The sequence below is a fragment of the Leguminivora glycinivorella genome, chromosome 1 (genome assembly GCF_023078275.1).
Source record: "Leguminivora glycinivorella isolate SPB_JAAS2020 chromosome 1, LegGlyc_1.1, whole genome shotgun sequence".
In the NCBI taxonomy this organism is placed as follows: Eukaryota; Metazoa; Arthropoda; class Insecta; order Lepidoptera; family Tortricidae; genus Leguminivora; species Leguminivora glycinivorella.
In genome coordinates this window covers 31717537-31742801 of record NC_062971.1, presented here as the reverse complement: position 1 = coordinate 31742801, position 25265 = coordinate 31717537, and the positions used below count along the sequence as shown (strand labels likewise).

General features: G+C 38.6%; 1 protein-coding gene across 1 annotated transcript in view; it reads left to right on the top strand.

The window, feature by feature from the left end:
- LOC125229791 (cilia- and flagella-associated protein 44) overlaps window positions 1-24961 on the top strand; it is a 60401-nt gene extending 35440 nt beyond the window's left edge. The window contains exons 30-42 of the mRNA XM_048134733.1: window positions 8495-8654; window positions 9104-9242; window positions 9514-9716; window positions 9794-10022; window positions 10438-10542; window positions 12272-12379; window positions 18951-19105; window positions 19667-19813; window positions 20060-20201; window positions 21199-21349; window positions 21621-21734; window positions 22045-22172; window positions 24371-24961. Of these exons, the coding sequence (XP_047990690.1) occupies window positions 8495-8654; window positions 9104-9242; window positions 9514-9716; window positions 9794-10022; window positions 10438-10542; window positions 12272-12379; window positions 18951-19105; window positions 19667-19813; window positions 20060-20201; window positions 21199-21349; window positions 21621-21734; window positions 22045-22172; window positions 24371-24643 (2054 nt within the window). The 3' untranslated portion in view covers window positions 24644-24961. The remainder of the gene's footprint in view (window positions 1-8494; window positions 8655-9103; window positions 9243-9513; window positions 9717-9793; window positions 10023-10437; window positions 10543-12271; window positions 12380-18950; window positions 19106-19666; window positions 19814-20059; window positions 20202-21198; window positions 21350-21620; window positions 21735-22044; window positions 22173-24370) is intronic.
- The last annotated feature ends 304 nt before the right edge of the window (window positions 24962-25265 follow it).

Genomic DNA, 25265 nt, shown 5'->3' with positions numbered 1-25265 from the left:
ACCAATGTGGAATCTGACATTGCTGACTGTCACTTTGACACAAAAGTCGTCATGGGTGTCGTAAAATAGGTTTTAGGGGGTGCTGATTCCAAAATTAATGACCAATGTTCAATCTGACATTGCTGACTGTCACTCTGACACAAAAGTCGTCATGGGTGTCGTAAAATAGGTTTTAGGGGTGCTGATTCCAAAATTAATGACCAATGTTCAATCTGACATTTCTGACTGTCACTTTGACACAAAAGTCGTCATGGGTGTCGTAAAATAGGTTTTAGGGGGTGCTGATTCCAAATTTAGTGACCAATTTGGAATCTGACATTGCTGACTGTCACTTTGACACAAAAGTCGTCATGGGTGTCGTCAAATAGGTATCCGGAGGTGTTTGAAAACTAATGACCAATTTGGAATCTGACACTGTTGACTGTCACTTTGACACAAAAGTGATCATGGGTGTCTTCAAATAGGTTTTCATGGGTACTGATCTCAATATTAATGATCAATTTGGAATCTGACATTGCTGACTGTCACTTTGACATAAAAGTCGTTATGGGTGTCGTCAAATAGGTTTCCAGGGGTACTGTGCAATGTCAGGTTCCAAATCGGTCATAACTTTTTAAATCATTTCATTAATTTTGGAATCAGTACCCCCTAAAAACTATTTGACTACACCCATGATTCCTTTTGTGTCAAAATGACAATTAGCACTGTGAGATTCCAAAATAGTCGTTAATTTTGGAATCAGCACCCCCGGAAACCTTTTTGACGACACCCATGACGACTTTTGTGTCAAAGTGACAGTCAGCAATGTCAAGATTCCAAATCGGTCATTAAGAGGGCTTTCGTGTTAAAAATAGTGAAATCGCAACCGAGCGCTCGATCATACCGTGTGTGGTATCAAATTAAAGGGCTTTGCGAGTAGTTTATAAATATATATCACATTGTAGGACTGTTTCTACTTGGTCTAACAAAATATGAGAAAATGTCCAAAAGTGGTAATAATTGTACCGGTGAAGGCTCATTTTCAAAAAATTGCCAAAAATCAATAATAGCAATTTATAATCACTAAGGCATAACAGCAATTTAAGTAAACGTTGCAGATTAATTTAGTACAAAACTTACTTCGATGTGATGTAGATTTTCAAAGAAATTGTCACTTAATTTTAGGTAATTTCTGAAAAAAATTGAATTCGCCTTAGGCTAGTTTACTCTTTTTCAAAAACCTAAAATAAAAATCTAGTCTGAAATGATTGTGGTACAGGATATACGAATTATAAATTTACCCGTTTTAATATTCAAAATGGTCCAAATTTTACAAATAAGATCGACTGATTCAGCTCTATACGTGCGTTTTTCTAAACGTGCATTAGAGAAAAATTCATAATTAATTTAGTGAGATAGTTTTCAAAAATCCAGTCTTATAAAAATCAAGATAATAAGATGCTCTAACTGGAACTTGAATTAAATAAATCTATTGGATAACGGAAAGTATAGTATTTCACCGACTAAAACTATCAATTTTACATTATTTTGACGTTTTTTTTGAAAGCAGCCTTAATTTTCAAATCAGCACCTCCGGAAACCTATTTGACGACACCCATGATGACTTTTGTGTCAAAGTGACAGTCAGCAATGTTAGATTCCACATTAGTCATTATTTTTGGAATCAGCACCCCCTAAAACCTATTTTACGACACCCATGATGACTTTTGTGTCAAAGTGGCAGTCTGCAATGTTAGATTCCACATTGGTCATTATTTTTGGAATCAGCACCCCCTAAAACCAATTTTACGACACCCATGACGACTTTTGTGTCAAAGTGACAGTCAGCAATGTCAGATTCCACATTGTTCATTAATTTTGGAATCAGCACCCCTAAAACCTATTTTACGACACCCATGACGACTTTTGTGTCAAAGTGACAGTCAGCAATGTCAGATTCCACATTGTTCATTAATTTTGGAATCAGCACCCCCGCAAACCTATTTGACGATACCCATGACGACTTTTGTGTCAAAGTGACAGTCAGCAATGTCAGATTCCACATTGGTCATTAATTTTGGAATCAGCACCCCCTAAAACCAATTTTACGACACCCATGACGACTTTTGTGTCAAAGTGACAGTCAGCAATGTCAAATTCCACATTGTTCATTAATTTTGGAATCAGCACCCCCTAAAACCCATTTTACGACACCCATGACGACTTTTGTGTCAAAGTGACAGTCAGCAATGTCAGATTCCACATTGTTCATTAATTTTGGAATCAGCACCCCCGCAAACCTATTTGACGACACCCATGACGACTTTTGTGTCAAAGTGACAGTCAGCAATGTCAGATTCCACATTGGTCATTAATTTTGGAATCAGCACCCCCTAAAACCAATTTTACGACACCCATGACGACTTTTGTGTCAAAGTGACAGTCAGCAATGTCAGATTCCACATTGTTCATTAATTTTGGAATCAGCACCCCCGCAAACCTATTTGACGACACCCATGACGACTTTTGTGTCAAAGTGACAGTCAGCAATGTCAGATTCCACATTGGTCATTAATTTTGGAATCAGCACCCCTAAAACCTATTTTACGACACCCATGATGACTTTTGTGTCAAAGTGACAGTCAGCAATGTCAGATTCCAAATCGGTCATTAATTTTTAAATCAGCACACCCGAAAACCTATACTCGTGGTATATGCACTTGAAATGTGAAAGTGAAAATGCTAGAATGACATGTAAACGACGAAGTTGTATAGTCATATTGTTCATTGGTATTGGTGACCACCATCTGGCTCCATCATCAGACCCTGAGCACCACCTTGAAGTAATTAGAATTGTATTTGTCTTATTTTATCATCATATTAATATATACTTTACTCTAATACTTATCATATAACAAAAGCAAATATTTTGGATGGGATCTACTTTTATAATTATTACCACAGAATATATAATAGTACAAGTACAGAAGGCCCACTGCTTTGATGTTTACGAAATGCCGCCTTTTTAAATACCTACAAAATTCTTACAAAGAAACGAGCCGCACGTGCGCGGCGTCCGGCGATAGGGTTACCTATGGATAAAAACGAATTAATACTCACATAAAATGTTATACTGTTATATTCAAGTCTTGGGTACTTTCTAGGTATATATACTGTATTTATATATTTTTGTTCAAGTTCCAACATTACAAGCCTTACTGAACTTTTTCGCGGGACTTAATTAGTAGTAGATCTGTGTAAGAATGTCCTATGGTATTTATTTTATTCATGATGTCTATTTAACTAAGTATTATTAGCCATTCGACACGCGGACATCGCATATGAACCTTAAAAAATCTCGCGACGTAAAGTAACAATAGAAAGTGCAAACGTGCATTCCGTGAGAACGCGCGCCACCCCTGAGTAGGCCGCGAACTCGCGGCCGCCAGGATGTACTTGTAGCGCGGCGATAGAATCGCGGAGTGAGCCGCCCCTGTTATTACTTTAATTTTTTAAATAAATTTTAACATAATTGATATTATTTCGCGCTATATTCTCGTATTTTCGTACAAAATAATGTTTATTAGAAACCAAAAGTTTATATCGAGATAGTAGATTGTGGTTGTTATCAAAATTCCATAGAAAGGATCAAGATTGTTTTGTCCATTATTGTAGTGCGAGCGAGTGATAAGACGTGCTAGAAAGGGTCGGCATATTGGGCTCGCGCGGCGGGTAAAATACCTAATTTCGCCCGACGCCGAAATGTTATAACGCTCTTAAATTAACGTGGATTTTTTCGCCATATTCCGGTTTGTCCCCGGCGGGCTCCCCAAGGGCTAGCAGCATCTCTTGAGCGAGCTCGGGGTGAGCTGACAACGTGGGTAAATCTTGTGGAGCCTGTGCAACAGGGTCATGAGCCGGTACGGTACTATCTAGATTTTGTTCCATTACAACATCTAGAACAAGAAAGTGATGATTAAATTTCATAAAAAATATTTTCTCTTGAGGGTAGGTTGAGAAAATATTTGTGTCACAGAGTAACGTGCATCTACTGAAGATTGCGCGCATTGTTCTGCTTATTAACATCGTTGGAGACTCGCAGTCAACCCCGATGGTTATTTGATCATAGTTAGAGACTCGCAGTCAATCCCTATGTCGGCTCATTTTCATCACTTTTTAGTACCAATAATAAACGAACAACTTACCTTCATCTTCCGATGAAGACGAATCATACATTTCTTCTAGCCTCTTAATTTTTTCACGGTAATGAATTAACTTGTCTTTAGCTGTGCGCTTAGACATTTTTGTAGGTAGGTAATACCGTCATAGCTGAGGAGCTAAAGAGGCGCGTGCGCTCGTCGCCGTGCACGAAAAAATAATGAGCAACTATGGCGGTGGAACGACTGGAAAGGGTAGGGATGTGAATGAATGAACTAAAAATCAGTTCAATAGTCAATTGACTGTCTCTAAATATTGTGCATAAGTCGCCTGTAGGTTTAAAGGACTACCTGGTAAATGTTATATCTGAAGAATGAAACGAACGAAATAAAGTGCGAGTCGGACTCGCCCACCGAGGGTTCCGTACAAACTTTCAATGGTTAAAATAACCATACTACTCATACTCATATTCATTTATTCATTCAACGCCATTTTACACGTCAAGATTTGATTTAAAAAAATAATATTCATACAACAATAATACTTAGAGAATAAATAGACAGAAGATTGAAATTACAAAAAGTTAGGCAATATTCATTCACATAAAAAATGCACAAAAATATTATTCTAATTAGGTAATAAAAAAATTGTCATAAGTGTAGAACGGGTGCTCGACCAGCCATTTTTTTAAGCGATAGGTACTTAAAGTTCGACACACTAGGCGCTTCAACCACATATTGCGGCAATTTATTATAGACGGCAGGGTCCATCACATGTGTTAATTTTACCGTAAATTGGATTTCGCCAATTTACGGTCGATACCTACTAACTTTCCGGCATTTCGAATGTTGTACTTGGAACACATGTTAGTTTTGTCACAGAATATATGTATAATAGTACAAGTACAGAAGGCTCACTCCTTTGATGTTCACAAAATGACGCTATTCTAAATTCTTACCTACATTAACAAACGGATCGCACGCGAGCAGCCAACATTGAATTTTTCCCCTCACTAGCTCGGAAACACGTGTTTTGTCCTTTAATACCAGCGGGTAAAAACGCATTTTATCCACTAGTGCTTTAAAATTGATAAAAGTAAGTGAATCTAGTAATAAAGATCATTTACCACCTGTGGAACTACTGGAAGCAGTGATAAAAGAAAATCTTGCAGTACAAAAGGCGGACTCATGCTTTAAGGCATTCTCTACTATGTTGATCTTTCTTTTATCTTTTATGCGGGGGGCTTCGCCCCCGAGCCCTCCTTTATATGCTCTTAAGGGTCTCAAGAAAACCCTATCCCAACTTATTTTAAATACTACGTTGATCTTTCTTTTATGCCCCCCGCATTCGCCCTCGAGCCCCCCTTATTCATGCTCTTCGGGGTCACAAGAAAACCCTATCCCAACTTACTTTAAATACTACGTTGATGTTTATTTTATGCGGAGGGCTTCGCCCCCCGAGCCCCCCTTTATTTCCTCTTAAGGGTCTCAAGAAAACCCTATCCCAACTTATTTTAAATACTATGTTGATCTTTTTTTTGTGGGGAGCTTCGCCCCCGAGCCCCTCTTTACTTGCTCTTAAGGGTCACAAGAAAACCCTATCCCAACTTATTTTAAATACTACGATCTTTCTTTTTTGCAGGGGGCTTCGCCCCTCGAGCCCCCCCCCTTTATTTACTCTGAACGGTCACAAGAAAACCCTAACCCAACTTATTTTAAATACTACGTTGGTCTTTCTTTTTTGCGGGGGGCTTCGCCCCCGAGCCCCCCTTTATTTCCTCTGGAGGGTCACAAGAAAACCTTAACCCAACTTATTTTAAATACTACGTTGATCAGTCTTTTTTGTGGGGGGCTTCGATCGCCCCTGAGCCCCCCTTTACTTGCTCTTAAGGGTCTCAAGAAAACCCTATCCCAACTTATTTTAAATACTACGTTGATCTTTTTAGTAGTTCCAGTTCATATCTTCCGGCTCCATCATCAGACCTTGAAACCTAATCGTAGTCAAAGTTCATTACAAGACTTTTCTAAGAAACCCAAAAACTACTATGATACGATGTTCTATCATGTAGTTCCAGTTCATATCTTCCGGCTCCATCATCAGACCTTGAAACCTAATCGTAGTCAAAGTTCATTACAAGACTTTTCTAAGAAACGCAAAAACAGCTATGATACGATGTTACATCATGTAGTTCCAGTTCATATCTTCCGGCTTCATCATCAGACCTTGAAACCTTATCGTAGACAAAGTTCATTTCAAGACTTTTCTAAGAAACCCAAAAACTGCTATGATACGATGTTCCATCATGTAGTTCCAATTCATATCTTCCGGCTCCATCATCAGACCTTGAAACCTAATCGTAGTCAAAGTTCATTACAAGACTTTTCTAAGAAACCCAAAAACAGCTATGATACGATGTTCCATCATGTAGCTCCAGTTCATATCTTCCGGCTCCATCATCAGACCTTGAAACCTAATCGTAGTCAAAGTTCATTACAAGACTTTTCTAAGAAACCCAAAAACAGCTATGATACGATGTTCCATCATGTAGTTCCAGTTCATATCTTCCGGCTCCATCATCAGATCAGTTCAACAGTACCATATTATTGTACTGTCATCAGAACTACATACAGCTGCCAATTATCATTACGCTACGATCCTTGGAAGATGGTTAAATTAGCCTCCGTAGATTCCATTACATAGTTAGTTACATACACGACGACCTAATAAAAGCTTGTTAATATTAATATTAGCGCCATCTAGCTGAGCCCTTCTTCTGTGTGGTACTGAGGTAAGTACGTTTTATTCTTAGACTTTATCTGTCTATACGAAGTTATATATGTCTTTGACTAGAAGTATAGGTACTCTAATGAGTATTATTGTATTTAGCGCCGTCTCTCGGCAAAATTTACTAAGTAATTTACGCGACTTGAGACTTGTGCGAACCTTTAGGCATGGAAAGTCACATGAAAAGTTGTCGAAACTAATAATAGATGGCGCTGCATTTAAATTTCTTGACTGATAACTCTAATACTAAATTGAATATACTCTAAGGTAGAGCAGAGTCTAATACCTCCGCTTTACAAAAGACCGCAATCAAGTAGCACTAGACTTTACTCATTGTTGTGTTCCTGCCGGTGAGTAAGGCAGCCAGAGCTCAACGAGGGTGCGGTACTCCTTCCTTCCTTCCCCCTCCTTCCTTCGGTCCTTTGAGTCGTCGGCACCCAGGCCCCTTCTAAGTACAGGTTTGTACAAGTTTCTAATGAGTCGAGTCGGCAACGCACATGTGCCACTCCTTGAGTGGCAGGCGTCCATATGTAACAGTCACCGCTTTCCATCAGGCGGACCGTATGCATGTTTGCCACCTACGTGGTACAAAAAAAAACTCTCGACGAATTCACCTTAAACATTAAAAACTAAATCAAAATCGATTGATTCGTTCGGGAGCTATGATGCCAGACAGACATGTCAAGCGTCAACTATAAGAGATAGAGCAAATAGACTTCAGATTTTGGTTGTCGGTGGCACAATTTTTTTGTTTTCGTATATATACACCATTTTTTGGACCTATTAGGGCAATATTATGGTCAGTGCAGTTCTAAACAGTCGTAAGCGCCTCTTTTTTAGTAGGAACTTAAGTCATTTTGGCAAATGCTTAAAATTTTTAACAATTTCTAAACAGAAATGAATTTCTTTCTACCTGTCCATGGCGCTCACAAAATTTCAAAACATTTAGTAAGTACTTGCAGCGGCAGTGAGTGAAAAATCTCAATTTGAGTTTTTTTCTCTTAACTCCGACTTACGCTTGACTGTAGATTTCTAATAGGTTTTCCTGTAATCTACAGGTAGAGGGCTATCTCGTGTATTTTTTTGAAAATTTTACGCTAAGTAGTTTCGGAGATAAGGGGGGGGGAATGGTCATTTTTTGCTTATTTTCTTAAATTACTTCTAAATTACCAAAATAAAAACTATAAAAAAAATATATTTGAGATGCTTATAAAATGCTCTTTCATTTGATATGTAGCACAATATAGTTCTAATAACTTTGATTTTTAATTTTCAATTTTACCCCCCAAAAGTGACCCCTATGATTAAATTTCGTTTAATTTCATTTAATTATATTACATGTCCGTCTTTGGGCCACTTGTTTACATACGTGTGCCAAATTTCAAGTAAATCGGTCTAGTAGTTTCGGAGAAATCGGCTGTGACAGAGGGACAGACAGACACGCGAGTGATCCTATAAGGGTTCCGTTTTTCCTCTTTGAGGTACGGAACCCTAATAATTACAAATATACGACAACAGAATCTTAAATATATCTTACCTAGGTATAATTTTAACGAGTCTTTAACAATTACAGAATCCGAATCGGAATCCGAATCCTCTTCTTCAAGTGAGGAAGAAGAAGAGGGCAGCTTGGACAGCCGCGACATCGGACCCATTCGACTGGACCCCAACGTGTGTCCCGAGGGCTGCGACCCCGAGATCTACGACAAGACCTATGAGCTGAGGACCACCAGGTACCACTAACGTCTTTAAGAAAGAGATGAGAGATTTAACAATCATTCGGCGGTGAGTGACATCATAAATAATCTACATTTTCAGTTTCGTTTCCTCCTTCGACATTACCGAAAATCATGTCTTTGCTGTCAAAGTTTCTTGTCTGTTTCTCTCCATTAGTTTCTATCCTGTCTCGTGGAGAACAACGCTGACTAACATCTCCTGGTTTCTCTGGTCTAACTTTTAAGGACTCTCGCCATGAAATTTTATGTTTTTAGGTTTAGGTGTCGATGTCGCTGACCGTTCGTAAACCCAACCAAATTCCGAAGCGTATCGTGAATCGTGAAAATCTGATGACTAAGTAATAAGTTAATTCAGTTTTATCATAAGATTCCGTTTAGACCTATTAAATTTTCTTGATGTATCTTGAGTCGTGGCTATAATAATTGTATTTTTGTGCTTCTTACAGACATAGGCACGAACAAGATATGATAGAGCAGGACCGCTTAGTGGATGTTCTGCGAAAAGACATCGACGCACACAACAAAGTGAAGAAGAAGCTATCTGTGCAACTAGATAAAAGGAAGAACGAACTTCGAGAATTCATGGTATACTATTCTTTATTTTCGTAGATATTACTTGATCCGCTTGATCGTAATCTTAAAAGAATACGCATCCTCAAAATCCATCCACAAAAACGACAAACATTGTTAGCACTGAACTGATAATTTTTCACCAGAAATTCTAGTGTTTTAGATGCTGACAATGGGATCTCAGTTTCCTATTCGCGCATTTCTTACAGAATGGGCGCTTCTGTTTTAGTAGCAAAATAATAGATTTTTTTTCTAAAAAATAACTTCGCAAAACATTTCCTCTCAGTTGGAAAAACAAAGCTGCATGAACGACGTAGACCAGGTGGTGATTCTCCGCTACGACCAGATCCGGGCCGCGGCTCTTCGTATGTGCTCGACTCCTGAGGGCCTCTCTAACACCGTCGTGTTCCCCGAAGCTACGCTTATGCAGTTGAGGAACAGGGTCTTGGAGCTACAAGACGAGATAAAACAGCAGAAGCAAAGACAGAAGTGAGATCACAAATATCCCTAAAAACTTAGTCACCTAAAGCTTTTAAAGTAAAACTAAATCCTTTGAATATTTTTAGAGTGAACCGCACACATCTATTTCGCATGAACATCGATATGAAAGCCATGGAGTCTCAAGCCGAAGCAATGAGGGCCGAGATGCGTGACGTACTCACACGCAAATTGGGGAAACCGCGCAAAGTGGACAAGACGCTAGATGATCTGCTGCGCCAGATGGCCAGAAGGCATAAGTTCAGTGCTACGCTGGGAGTTATAACCCAAGTTCTACAACAGCTAAGGAATTGGAGGGTAATTATACTAATTATACTGATGTTAAACTAACCTTTTGGTTTACTAGTGGTTGAATAATTAAGAATTAGGGAAACCGCGCAAAATGGAAAAACGACGCGATGATGCGCCAAGTGGCCATTCAGAGGGCACAAATTCAGTGCTACAGTCATAAGGGATTATTACCCAATTTCTACATCAGACAGTTTATGACCACTTGCGCTCTCCCTTGCGATCCATAGACATAAGACTCGCGCACGAGGATGCAAGCTGTGCTAGACTGTCAGGCCTACAAGGGCTATAAGTTTAGATTAATTGCCGCAATGCTTCCATTATCATTAATATTGTAGGCCACAGGCCACGAAGGTCAGTTTTCTTTAGTTTCGCCGGTGAGCACTATTATTTCATGTATTAAAGGTAAGTACCTTTTTTGCAGGACCGCCACAGTAACCTGGAGAAGACTTATCTAACAGTGATGAACGAGTACTCGGAGCGTCTCCGAAAAGCGGCTGCGCTACAGAGCAACGTTTTATATCAAAAGGTAATAAAATGTTTCTGGTTGTTAAATAACGAGGCTTATAACTATAAGTTAAGTTATAAATCTTATAATATGTACGGCAGAATATTCCGTTTATACTAAACAGATATTCCGCACCTTCAAAAGCGACAATAATAAAAAGCCATTCTGATTCCAAATCCCGCGTCGCTCAAGCATATTAACTGTCTCTTTCCGACTTAAATAAGTACGTCAGAAAGTAAATAGCTGGACAAGTCATTTGCATATTGAACGGACAGCTGATAAGCGGTGGCTTTTCATTGTTTCGACATGAAACACCAATTCAGCGGTCTTCAAAATATCGTTTTACAGTTATAACGGAAACCTTTGAAATGACTATTACTAGTTTCAACATTTCAATAGGATATAATTATTTTTATCTTTATGGAGTAGGTAATAGTAATTGGATTTTATTACGAAAGGTCATAAAAAGAAATCAAATAGAACCACTTGAACATTTATTTTTTATTTTTCCTTTTGTTATTGCGGTCAGAGTACCTATAATCACTCTTATTTTAAAATGTGAGATAAAAAATAATTACGTTTATTCAAATATGTATCTTCTTATTTATTCTGACGGTACTTATAAATATAAGCGCAAATAAGGTTTGTAACCGCGGAGAAGTGCGGGAGTATAAAGGAAGAACCGACTCGCAGAACGATTTCCCATTCGGTGTGGCTCTTCAAAACAAGGAACCTCCGTTGAGTTTTGTACCAGCAGCCTGATAGCGCAAGACTGGGTCCTAACAGCAGCCCACTGCGTTCCAAGCTCTAGGTTACCAGAACATATCATCAAATACGGTGATTTTACAAAGCAGGCGAACGAAACCACGTTTTAATCAAAAGTGTATGCCTAAGCTCAAGCTCAACACGTTAAAAAACAATTGATTTTCAATGATATAGGGCTAGTTTTTACTGAAAAAATCGCCCTCAAGAGCCTCGCAAAACTGTTGGCGGCCGACATTACAAAAGTTTCTTTGGACTTCGTGCTTTGGACTAATGAGCAAGCAATATTAGGATGCATCTTCGAAAGAAAAGAGAGATTCAGAATTCATTCTTCTTCAAAATGGTGAGGGTTTTACAAAGTAGTAGTTTCTTGTGCAGAAAAATATTAGGTCATAATGTTATGTGTAGCGCCGAAATGTTCGAAGAGGGAGCACGAGCAGCCAGGTTCGCCCGGGGGACTCCGGAGGGCCGCTGATGGCGTATGACGACAACACATCGGAGTAGGTAGAAGTGTTGATTGAGGAGATCCACATTATACGTTACAGACGTATAATTTATACGTATAATAAGACGTAAATACGTATAAATAAATAAGCCCGTATTTGGAATGGATTCAAAATACCATATGATTTAATTAAAACTAAATAAAAGATTGCTTATTGTTTTATTTTTTTCCCGTAACTTATTCCCAATGCCATAGTAGGTATAGTGTTTTAGAAATTATGGACTGCGGTTTTAAATAACGAACTGAGATACAAAATATAAAAAATAGTTAGGTATGTCAAATCTCAGACGAATCAGACGCCTAATATCGGTTGTTAATTATTTTAATAATTATAATTAATACTAGGTAAGCGTAGCAAATTTTTCTACTGCTACATATTCGCAAGTTGTAACTCCACTGATTTTTGATCTTTCCCTGATTCCATTCGTGCCAACTAACTCTTGTGAATGGACCTGTATGCCACGACGTGTTATTGACCAACAGCCACTGCGGAGCGCCGGTCATATGGCCGGTGACTACGAGCCCGAGGTGTACCAGCGAGACGTGGTGCGCTTGCGCATAGTGCGCTCGCAGCAGCTCGAACAGATCCAGGTAACAAATTGATACGTACGTTGAGTAAGGCACACCATTTGATTGTCTTTCGTTATAATTATGTTTAAGAGCGTTATAACATTTCGGCGTCGGGCGAAATTAGGTATTTTACCCGCCGCGCGAGCCCAATATGCCGACCCTTTCTAGCACGTCTTATCACTCGCTCGCACTACAATAATGGACAAAACAATCTTGATCCTTTCTATGGAATTTTGATAACAACCACAATCTACTATCTCGATATAAACTTTTGGTTTCTAATAAACATTATTTTGTACGAAAATACGAGAATATAGCGCGAAATAATATCAATTATGTTAAAATTTATTTAAAAAATTAAAGTAATAACAGGGGCGGCTCACTCCGCGATTCTATCGCCGCGCTACAAGTACATCCTGGCGGCCGCGAGTTCGCGGCCTACTCAGGGTGGCGCGCGTTCTCACGGAATGCACGTTTGCACTTTCTATTGTTACTTTACGTCGCGAGATTTTTTAAGGTTCATATGCGATGTCCGCGTGTCGAATGGCTAATAATACTTAGTTAAATAGACATCATGAATAAAATAAATACCATAGGACATTCTTACACAGATCTACTACTAATTAAGTCCCGCGAAAAAGTTCAGTAAGGCTTGTAATGTTGGAACTTGAACAAAAATATATAAATACAGTATATATACCTAGAAAGTACCCAAGACTTGAATATAACAGTATAACATTTTATGTGAGTATTAATTCGTTTTTATCCATAGGTAACCCTATCGCCGGACGCCGCGCACGTGCGGCTCGTTTCTTTGTAAGAATTTTGTAGGTATTTAAAAAGGCGGCATTTCGTAAACATCAAAGCAGTGGGCCTTCTGTACTTGTACTATTATATATTCTGTGGTAATAATTATAAAAGTAGATCCCATCCAAAATATTTGCTTTTGTTATATGATAAGTATTAGAGTAAAGTATATATTAATATGATGATAAAATAAGACAAATACAATTCTAATTACTTCAAGGTGGTGCTCAGGGTCTGATGATGGAGCCAGATGGTGGTCACCAATACCAATGAACAATATGACTATACAACTTCGTCGTTTACATGTCATTCTAGCATTTTCACTTTCACATTTCAAGTGCATATACCACGAGTATAGGTTTTCGGGTGTGCTGATTTAAAAATTAATGACCGATTTGGAATCTGACATTGCTGACTGTCACTTTGACACAAAAGTCATCATGGGTGTCGTAAAATAGGTTTTAGGGGTGCTGATTCCAAAATTAATGACCAATGTGGAATCTGACATTGCTGACTGTCACTTTGACACAAAAGTCGTCATGGGTGTCGTCAAATAGGTTTGCGGGGGTGCTGATTCCAAAATTAATGAACAATGTGGAATCTGACATTGCTGACTGTCACTTTGACACAAAAGTCGTCATGGGTGTCGTAAAATTGGTTTTAGGGGGTGCTGATTCCAAAATTAATGACCAATGTGGAATCTGACATTGCTGACTGTCACTTTGACACAAAAGTCGTCATGGGTGTCGTCAAATAGGTTTGCGGGGGTGCTGATTCCAAAATTAATGAACAATGTGGAATCTGACATTGCTGACTGTCACTTTGACACAAAAGTCGTCATGGGTGTCGTAAAATGGGTTTTAGGGGGTGCTGATTCCAAAATTAATGAACAATGTGGAATTTGACATTGCTGACTGTCACTTTGACACAAAAGTCGTCATGGGTGTCGTAAAATTGGTTTTAGGGGGTGCTGATTCCAAAATTAATGACCAATGTGGAATCTGACATTGCTGACTGTCACTTTGACACAAAAGTCGTCATGGGTATCGTCAAATAGGTTTGCGGGGGTGCTGATTCCAAAATTAATGAACAATGTGGAATCTGACATTGCTGACTGTCACTTTGACACAAAAGTCGTCATGGGTGTCGTAAAATAGGTTTTAGGGGTGCTGATTCCAAAATTAATGAACAATGTGGAATCTGACATTGCTGACTGTCACTTTGACACAAAAGTCGTCATGGGTGTCGTAAAATTGGTTTTAGGGGGTGCTGATTCCAAAAATAATGACCAATGTGGAATCTAACATTGCAGACTGCCACTTTGACACAAAAGTCATCATGGGTGTCGTAAAATAGGTTTTAGGGGGTGCTGATTCCAAAAATAATGACTAATGTGGAATCTAACATTGCTGACTGTCACTTTGACACAAAAGTCATCATGGGTGTCGTCAAATAGGTTTCCGGAGGTGCTGATTTGAAAATTAAGGCTGCTTTCAAAAAAAACGTCAAAATAATGTAAAATTGATAGTTTTAGTCGGTGAAATACTATACTTTCCGTTATCCAATAGATTTATTTAATTCAAGTTCCAGTTAGAGCATCTTATTATCTTGATTTTTATAAGACTGGATTTTTGAAAACTATCTCACTAAATTAATTATGAATTTTTCTCTAATGCACGTTTAGAAAAACGCACGTATAGAGCTGAATCAGTCGATCTTATTTGTAAAATTTGGACCATTTTGAATATTAAAACGGGTAAATTTATAATTCGTATATCCTGTACCACAATCATTTCAGACTAGATTTTTATTTTAGGTTTTTGAAAAAGAGTAAACTAGCCTAAGGCGAATTCAATTTTTTTCAGAAATTACCTAAAATTAAGTGACAATTTCTTTGAAAATCTACATCACATCGAAGTAAGTTTTGTACTAAATTAATCTGCAACGTTTACTTAAATTGCTGTTATGCCTTAGTGATTATAAATTGCTATTATTGATTTTTGGCAATTTTTTGAAAATGAGCCTTCACCGGTACAATTATTACCACTTTTGGACATTTTCTCATATTTTGTTAGACCAAGTAGAAACAGTCCTACAATGTGATATATATTTATAAACTACTCGCAAAGCCCTTTAATTTGATACCACACACGGTATGATCGAGCGCTCGGTTGCGATTTCACTATTTTTAACACGAAAGCCCTCTTAATGACCGATTTGGAATCTTGACATTGCTGACTGTCACTTTGACACAAAAGTCGTCATGGGTGTCGTCAAAAGGTTTCCGGGGTGCTGATTCCAAAATTAACGACTATTTTGGAATCTCACAGTGCTAATTGTCATTTTGACACAAAAGGAATCATGGGTGTAGTCAAATAGTTTTTAGGGGTACTGATTCCAAAATTAATGAAATGATTTAAAAAGTTATGACCGATTTGGAACCTGACATTGCACAGTACCCCTGGAAACCTATTTGACGACACCCATAACGACTTTTATGTCAAAGTGACAGTCAGCAATGTCAGATTCCAAATTGATCATTAATATTGAGATCAGTACCCATGAAAACCTATTTGAAGACACCCATGATCACTTTTGTGTCAAAGTGACAGTCAACAGTGTCAGATTCCAAATTGGTCATTAGTTTTCAAACACCTCCGGATACCTATTTGACGACACCCATGACGACTTTTGTGTCAAAGTGACAGTCAGCAATGTCAGATTCCAAATTGGTCACTAAATTTGGAATCAGCACCCCCTAAAACCTATTTTACGACACCCATGACGACTTTTGTGTCAAAGTGACAGTCAGAAATGTCAGATTGAACATTGGTCATTAATTTTGGAATCAGCACCCCTAAAACCTATTTTACGACACCCATGACGACTTTTGTGTCAGAGTGACAGTCAGCAATGTCAGATTGAACATTGGTCATTAATTTTGGAATCAGCACCCCTAAAACCTATTTTACGACACCCATGACGACTTTTGTGTCAAAGTGACAGTCAGCAATGTCAGATTCCACATTGGTCATTAATTTTGGAATCAGCACCCCCTAAAACCTATTTTACGACACCCATGACGACTTTTGTGTCAAAGTGACAGTCAGCAATGTCAGATTCCAAATTGGTCATTAATTTTGGAATCAGCACCCCCTAAAACCTATTTTACGACACCCATGACGACTTTTGTGTCAGAGTGACAGTCAGCAATGTCAGATTGAACATTGGTCATTAATTTTGGAATCAGCACCTCCTAAAACCTATTTTACGACACCCATGACGACTTTTGTGTCAAAGTGACAGTCAGCAATGTCAGATTCCACATTGGTCATTAATTTTGGAATCAGCACCCCTAAAACCTATTTTACGACACCCATGACGACTTTTGTGTCAAAGTGACAGTCAGCACTGTCAGATTCCAAATTGGTCATTCATTTTGTAATCAGCACCCCTAAAACCTATTTTACGACACCCATGACGACTTTTGTGTCAAAGTGACAGTCAGCACTGTCAGATTCCAAATTGGTCATTCATTTTGTAATCAGCACACACCCATGACGACTTTTGTGTCAAAGTGACAGTCAGCAATGTCAGATTCCACATTGGTCATTAATTTTGGAATCAGCACCCCCTAAAACCTATTTTACGACACCCATGATGACTTTTGTGTCAAAGTGACAGTCGGCAATCTGAGGTACTACATATTCGTAATCTGAAAGTAATCAAGTCAATAATTTCAGTTATTTTGAATCGACTATGATTCCGAGTTATTGGTAATAGTAATGATTGTATAGATGATTAGTGATTCCTTTACATGTAATGGTAATTTACCGTTTCACATGATTACATTACAAGTAATCTGACACCCAGTAGTGTCAGATTACAAAGTCAAATCAAGTTTAGTAATCGTGTAATCCGGAATCGATTACGATTTCCCCATCTCTGGGTTTAGTTATATGGTTCATTGGTACTGGTGACCACCATCTGGCTCCATCATCAGACCCTGAGTACCACCTCTTGTCAAAGGTCTTGTTGAGACGAACCCAACGAGCCTAAACACGAAGTCGTTTACTTACATGGTTCACTGGTACTGGTGACCACCTTCTGGCTCCATCATCAGATCCCGAGTACCATCTTGATGTGTCTTATCATCTTGACCGTATTGTAATTTTCACATTTTTATCATCACAACGTTGTAATACTTTAACATTCAAACATAACAAAGTATTACAAAAGCAAATATTTACGGATCTAGGATCAAATTCGTTGGTCGCTGTTTACACACACACAATGCGAGGATAGCCCGTGTAGAAACAAGGCGTCCGACCCACACAACAATAAATATTCTCGACGTTTGCGATGAAAACTCGGAGACCAAAGCGACATACGTCTTACCTGCTCGAGCTCCGGCGCGGCACTGAACTCGCAGGCGTCCGTCGCCGGTAAAATAGCGACAGGAAGGCTAGTTTTCAAAAAATTGGCAAAAAATCATGATAAAATATTATAACGACAAATGGATAACAGCAGTTTAAGCACATTGTGCAGATTATTTATATACTAAAATAACTTCGATAACATGTAGATTTTCGGAGAAATGATCACTTGTTTCGATGTATTTTCAAGACAAAATTGAGTTCGTTTTACTTTCAATTTCTCAATTTCAAAGGATTAAATGATAAATATTGTTTAATGGGCCTTAAGTACAAGATATTTGGAACTTAAATTTACCTCATTTATGAGAGTGATCTTATCAAATTGTACATAATAAGAGCTCCGAATTCTGTGCTTCACGCGGTTTTTCCTAAACGAGCATCAGAAAAACAATCATTACTAATTGAAAAAGCTTTTTTTTTCATATGTTTTTTATTAAACCGACAGTTAATAAGATGTTCTAACTGAAACAAGTACTTTCACTGTCTTTTAGTATGAGTAAAGTGTACAATTTTGTCGATAAATATTGTGCATTTTACAATATATCGCCTTTTTTTGTCATAGCGCTCTTAATACGAACTTTCAGTTCTGTCTAAGGTTCTAGTAAATCTGAATGCGATAGACAATTCGCGTTCCCTGCCTACTATGTATATTTAGCTTAGCGACACATTAGATACCTACCTAAATAGAAGACGTGTACAAAATAGATTACATAAAGACCACTGTGCCAGTATGTGCACAGCTTGTGCTTTTATATATGGAATTCATAAGATCGTTCCAAGAACATCGAAAATGCTAAAATGGTAAGGAGCCCCCTTTCAATTTGGTAATTTTAGTTAAAAATACTTGTAGTATTATTATTAACTAGCTTTGTCGGAAAATAATTGTCCATTAAGAACAACTCAGTTAAAAGATATTGCAAAAAAAATCTTTAAAACCCTCCTCCAAAACTTAATCAATCGGAATGAAATTTGAGTAGGTATCTGTATAACAATGAAAAAATCTGTGTCGGACCGTTTAGTTTTATTGGCTAGGTACTTAATTGTTGCTAATTTTGTGACCAATTTTGAATATCACACCTTTTTTAGCGCCATAATGAAAAAGGCAGTTTTTGGATATTCTGATGGGCTCTAGCGTCTTTAAAATTCAAAAATCCAAAACGTCCAATACCTACAGATAAAAATAATAATAATCTGTGTTGAAAAAATCATTACTCTAGCTCCAAAAACCACAAGTATACCAAATCGTTTGTATGGATAATTGACCCCTCCTGTTGCGTCTTAAGACCCTAGTACCTTTATACCCATATCGAACCAACCAATAAATTAATAAAATTTACGCATTATACAAGATGCTCCGCGCCGAGATCCAGTCCCTACGTCTAAAGCCGTTGTCTCCGCGCCCTCCGCTTCCGTCCGGGGACCCTCCGCCGGACAGACGTGAACAAATCTTGCTGTTCATGGCTCCCCGACCTCAGGCAGGCCCAAGGAAGAAGTATTTCCCCATGTAAGTGGACTGGATACCTACAATAAGCCAACGTGACACGTCACACGTTCTGGGAGGGTAACCAACCATGACTTATATATTACAAAGAGGATCGAGTATTATAGAGAGTTACTGTCGAAGTAAAATGTGTAATGAAATGACTGTCATCTCTCGACACAAGCTTAAAACTTTTAAACATCAATTTTGACAATTTGGACCATATTTCTTAGCTTGTATGTCATATATTAATATTAGCGCCATCTAGCCCAGCGTCCCCCAAAGGTGTAACGCCATCTAGGCCACCGTACCTTTTTCTATATGGTTCTGAGGAACGTTTTTTCTTAGACTGTAGCTGTCTATACGGAGTTACGTATGTCTTTGGTCATGGTAAACCCCCTGTAGGCGCGAAAGAACCAAACCAGGGGCGCGGCCAAACTGTGTTTCGAAAGCCACGAAGTGTCAATGAACTCAATGATTATCACTTCGGCTAGGTCGGTTGAAAACATTAGCTTTTTATCCTCTGAGAAGCCTTCTACATAATTATAATTAATGATTTGATTGTTGATTTCAATACATTTTCAGAGAAATAACGACCGCCTCAGACGCCCCCTATGACGTGAACGTCATGAAGCTGCTGTATGACGCCCTTGACTCGTTGCACGCGTCCAGAGATGATGCCACCCAACTGATGAAGGATCTGACCGCCGAACTACCTGATGTGCTCTCCGGGTACGTGGGCCATCTTTGAATGACTTAAGTGGTCCAAGGCGACATACGACTGGAGTCTAGGTTAGCCATACAAATTGACCTTGAGGCTCCCTGGGCTGGGCACACACATTGACCACGTGACCTCCCCTCCCTCCCCTGGGTACGAAGCTGGATCCGCCCTTGTGCCAAATTATATTTAATAGGTACATTCAATTCAAAATGATATATTTCAAGATGCACTACCCTAATTTTTTCTTCAATCCTCAGAGCCAAATCTCGCTACGAAGTAGTGGACATGATGGTGAAGAAATGGCTCTCGAAACATGGCGGCGACCCCAGCCACTACAAGAAGCAAGTCCGGGCCTACGACACCCTCGCCGCCTTAGCTGACAAACTGTTGCGACAACATGTATGTACCTCTAGTTACTAACCTACATGCTGTAGATATACTTTGGTAGCTAAGTAAAACGACGGGGTGTTATAATGTCTGTCTGTTTGTCTGTCTGTCTGTCTGTGGCATCGTAGCTCCCGAACGGATGAACCGATTTAGATTTTTTTTTGTTTGAAAGCTGGTTTAGTCGGGAGTGTTCTAAGCCATGATTCATGAAAATCGGTCGCTATGTCGCGGTCGGGGTTTTTTTCAAAATTTTAATTTTGTGGTTAGGTTATTTTTAACTTTATCTTACATCACAATAAGAGTCATAAGAAAGAAAGCAATATGGCGGCCTCATGGCATTTTCTACCAATGAACCACAAGGTCAAACAAAAAAATGACTTTCTGTGCTAGAGTTTGTTTTTAGCTTGACGCGGCTGCTGCTGGAAACTATTTCGAGTGGGGATTTCTAGCCATAGGTTGTGGTATTTAGGTGGTTTTGTCGGAATAGGTATAGTAGAATTTTTTTTTAATCAAGATTTCCACTTGAGAACTTATCTGCGATGAATAGCATTGTTTTCTTTTGTTAATCCTAAACCGCTAATTACCTGTGTGAAATAAATACCTTATATACATTTAGTTAAAAGGAGGCATTGATTATTGCAACTTGTGTTAAGTTTTGACCCTAAAGGAATGCTGTTGGAATGCTGTTGTTATTCATAAAACATTTTTTGTTGTTTATGGTATTTATTTCGCACAGGTAATTAGCGGTTTAGGGTTAACAAAGGGAACAATGCTATTCATCGCAGATAAGTTCTCAAGTGGAAATCTTGATTTAAAAAAAAATCTACTATACCTATGTGCCGAATGCCGAACCCTACACTGGAACAGGTGACGTAACAGAAAACTGTAGCAATAACGTTAAAAGTTTTTTAATTCGTGTCGGTTTGTAATATATATATATACGTGTGATTCATATCGTTATGACCCATAGTGATTATGAAAGTTGAAACTTTTTCTATTTGATATACAGGTGGAGACGTTAGAAGGGAGTGGCGGGCACGAAGTAATGGCCAAACTCGAAGGCGCCCTGAAAGACGTCTCGGACAAACGGAAGCCGTTGCGGCAACGCCTCGGCCCGGCACTGGCCGCTCTGTTTCACGCATCTGATATCATTGATATAGGTAGACTATAAATAGAGAACCCCCCTTCCCCCACCCCTAAAATAATGCCGTATAATATGCTTAATTCTCATTCCAAATATGTGTTTGCATTGAACGTGACAGTGGGTGTGGGTTGTCAACGTCATAGGCTGAGGACCCGGGGAGAGCGTGTGAGTAGGCTCACCTTCTTAGTATCGCGCCCTCGAGAAAGACTACCCGTTCCTATCTAATTAATACAGTTATACAAGTAGTCGAAGATAGCCCTTTAATCTAATGTTTTAACGTATTGCAGCTACTAATGAAACCATGGCGTCCCTCGTGAAAGCACTCACTGAAGGCGACCAACCGCTGACTGCAGCATCCATAGAACAGATACAAATACATGAAGTGGTTGCGGATATCAAAGGTAAGTAAACAGGACAGGTCGACTTTCCTCGGTACCATACATATCTATTCCTACCTACCTAGCCTTCCTACCTACCTAACCTACCTACCTACCATACCCTACCCTACCTTTTACCTAGCTTCCTTTTTTAATGCCGCTTACTCGCGATTTAAACCCATGTTGTTGTGAAAATCGAGAAGTATACCTACCTAAATTCAATTTAGACGATGGTCGATGACTAAATTGACTAGGTACTTGGCCTTTTTTCTCTCATACTTTGTTATTGTTTTGTGATGTACGTTCCACCTGTATCACAAAGTTCTACTCTCAGATTGCGGCGTGCAAGACCCCGAGAAAGATATAGAAGGTGTGGTGGCGATGGCCAGGGACTGTCTGAAGGCGCAACTTATCTCCGAACACGAGGCAAAGTTGCTGGAAGAGGAAGTCGAAAAAGCGCTGGTAGGTTTTGTTTTTGTGATTTGTCTTGAATCGGGCTTATGATAGCTATTACTTGCCTGTGATTTGAAATATGTCTCAGGCCCCTGAGTGTTCTTAACTTTCTAAATAAATAAATAAAAAATTGTGTTGCAATTAAATATCACGTAACGAGGCGTTTTTAATGTTTTTGTTGACATCAACTTACAAAAATTGACATACGAAAGCTGCAAGCTGCGATTGAAGAGGGACAACTCAGTAGATTTTACTGAGTTCATTTGACACGCTAAGTAGATAGGCTGGATCTATGGTAAAGTCAAGTGCAAAAATACGTATCGATTTTATCCGCTCAAAAATATGTACCGAGACCTTATTCCGCCGACATAAAGTGCTATGGGACATATTTTTGATAAGTTGTACGCACCCATATTTTTACACTTGACTGTATATATGAATCTGTGATAGCTACTCTAATACATGTGATGCTTCATTGCTGACCTAAGCTCGAACTGCTCAGAGTCTAGTTCTCCTTGTACGGATCCCGAAAATTAGGGACCCTAGTGAAACAAGAAGTTAAATTGTCTAAAATTCAATGTGAAGTGACAGAAGAAAACCGATGACCATCTATCGTCTTGGGCGTCGGCGTCTAGTCATTACATTACTTATATGCTGAGCAGCAGCAGCCTAGAGTTGACTAATGAAGTCTAAGTTCTGGGGTACCGTGTGTGTGTGGATTGAGTGAGCACCTTCCGAAAATAAAAAAAAATATGCTGATCATTTAGTAAAAGTTCTAAAACAATTGTAAAACGGATCTCTGAATTTGTAAAGAGATAAATCAAAAGATACAGCCATTAACATGTGCTCACTCAGTTCTCACAAACTACCAACGAAAACAGTGAATATATTCATTTAACATATAATATTTATATACTAACATTTAGTAAAAAATAGGCCAACCTACCTCTATAAATATTAGATCACCTAGTGACGTATTAAATTTTTTACAAATAGTTTCTTATGCTCACTCAATCCACACACTTTTGAAAAGCCGAATTTTGATGAAAAACATAAGATTTAGACCGCTATTATATGTGTATAGTTTAGTAAAAGTGAAATGGGAATTTGTAAAATACAAAACGAACCACTAACGTTTCAGGTTTTTTTATAATAAATTTTTGTAAGTGCTCACTCAGTCCTCACGTTTTGAGAAAGTTAAAAATGTAAATATCTTACGATTTGTAGCACCTAAGACACTCGAAAGTACTTCAACATTTAGTAAAAATTTTTACTAAATATCCACCATCTAATATTTTATATTCGTTGTCTGGTTTTAAAGATAATCAGACATAACTTTTCTCATACAAATGTATCAAGTACGGTGACCACACTATGTCGGCTCCTGATTTTCCCCACCTTCCCATTGTCATATTGAGATTGGGGAGTTTCGTTCAATTTTGATAATAGTTTACCGGATTTGTAAGTGGGAGCGAGAAAAGAATAACTATTTCTCGCTCCCACTTACAAATCCGGTACGCTCATCTGTTAGCGCGATTAGATTACCAGGTTCTGGTTTCTTACTAGTGAAGTATTATATTCTTTGTTTCTTACCAATTATTATTCATGTCCTTTTTAATGCATGCATGTCGATATGGTTATTATCCTGACGTCGATAAAAATTACACAATACACATCATCACTAGGCCAAGAACATAACCTAAAAACAGTTTGCAGATGGAGAATTAATATGGTATTAGTTTAATATTATCAAAATTGAACGAACGAAACTCCCCAATCTCAATATGACAATGGGAAGGTGGGGAAAATCAGGAGCCGACATAGTGTGGTCACCCTACTTGATACATTTGTATGAGAAAAGTTATGTCTGAATATCTTTAAAACCAGACAACGAATATAAAATATTAGATAACGAATATAAATGTTAGTATATAAATATTATATGTTAAATGAATATATTCACTGTTTTCGTTGGTAGTTTGTGAGAACTGAGTGAGCACATGTTAATGGCTGTATCTTTTGATTTATCTTTTTACAAATTCAGAGATTCGTTTTACAATTGTTTTAGAACTTTTACTAAATGATCAGCATATTTTTTTTTATTTTCGGAAGGTGCTCACTCAATCCACACACACACAGTTCTGGGTACGGTACTGTGGGGTATCCCTCAAGCGAAACAGCTTATACTTTTTATTTTTTCCAAACAGAAAGAGTCCCGAGCTCCCAGCGCCACCAGCCAGCACGGCGACACCACGGACCGCTCTCACAGCACGTCCCGCACGCCGCACAGCGGGCCCGGCTCGGGCGACCGCTCCCCGCGCAGGCTCGCGGGCGACCGCGGCGGCTCCACCGCGGAGAGCGAACGCAGCGCGCACAGCCACGCGCCCGCGCCGAGCAGCAGCAGCAAGACTAGCAAGCGGTCCAAAATGCCCAGCGGTGAAGCTTCTGAGGCTGATGATTCGGATCACGGGCAATTTTAGAGTTAGATTATGTTCGGAAGTCCGCATGCCAAGTGCGTCTTCAAAATATGATATGAAATGTAGTATAAGGGACGTGTAGTTTTGCGTTATCATTATCACTTTAAAAGCTATTGCAGTTTTAAAGTGTGATGGGAGGTCATGGGAGTATAGATAATGCGCTTAGATGTCATGTACTGGAATTATTGTAATATTGTATTGTATTGTTTCACAGATAGTTTATTTAATTGTGTAGTTAACCAGTCACATTTTCTTTTAATCTGTGCTACTTACGTATACATACCTACTGTGTACTATATTTAATTAAAATGGTATATATAACTACACTCTTTTTATTTACCGCTTAATGTGCTGCTGCAGTGAGATTACAAATATAAACATGTTCGGGATTTGATATAAATAGTTTGATGTTTTACACTTATTTTCTTCGAGATGGTGTGGTGAAAAATTTTGTGTAACTCGCTCGGTGGCAATATTTGTTTAATCTTCGTAGGTACCTTGAAACGTTCGCAACGGTCAAGTTTCCACTTCAATGTTTTTCTCCACACCAACATGAGCACAATTCTGTGAAACATAAAACTATAAATCAATCAAATTCTTAAATTTATTCTTTCAACCAGACAGC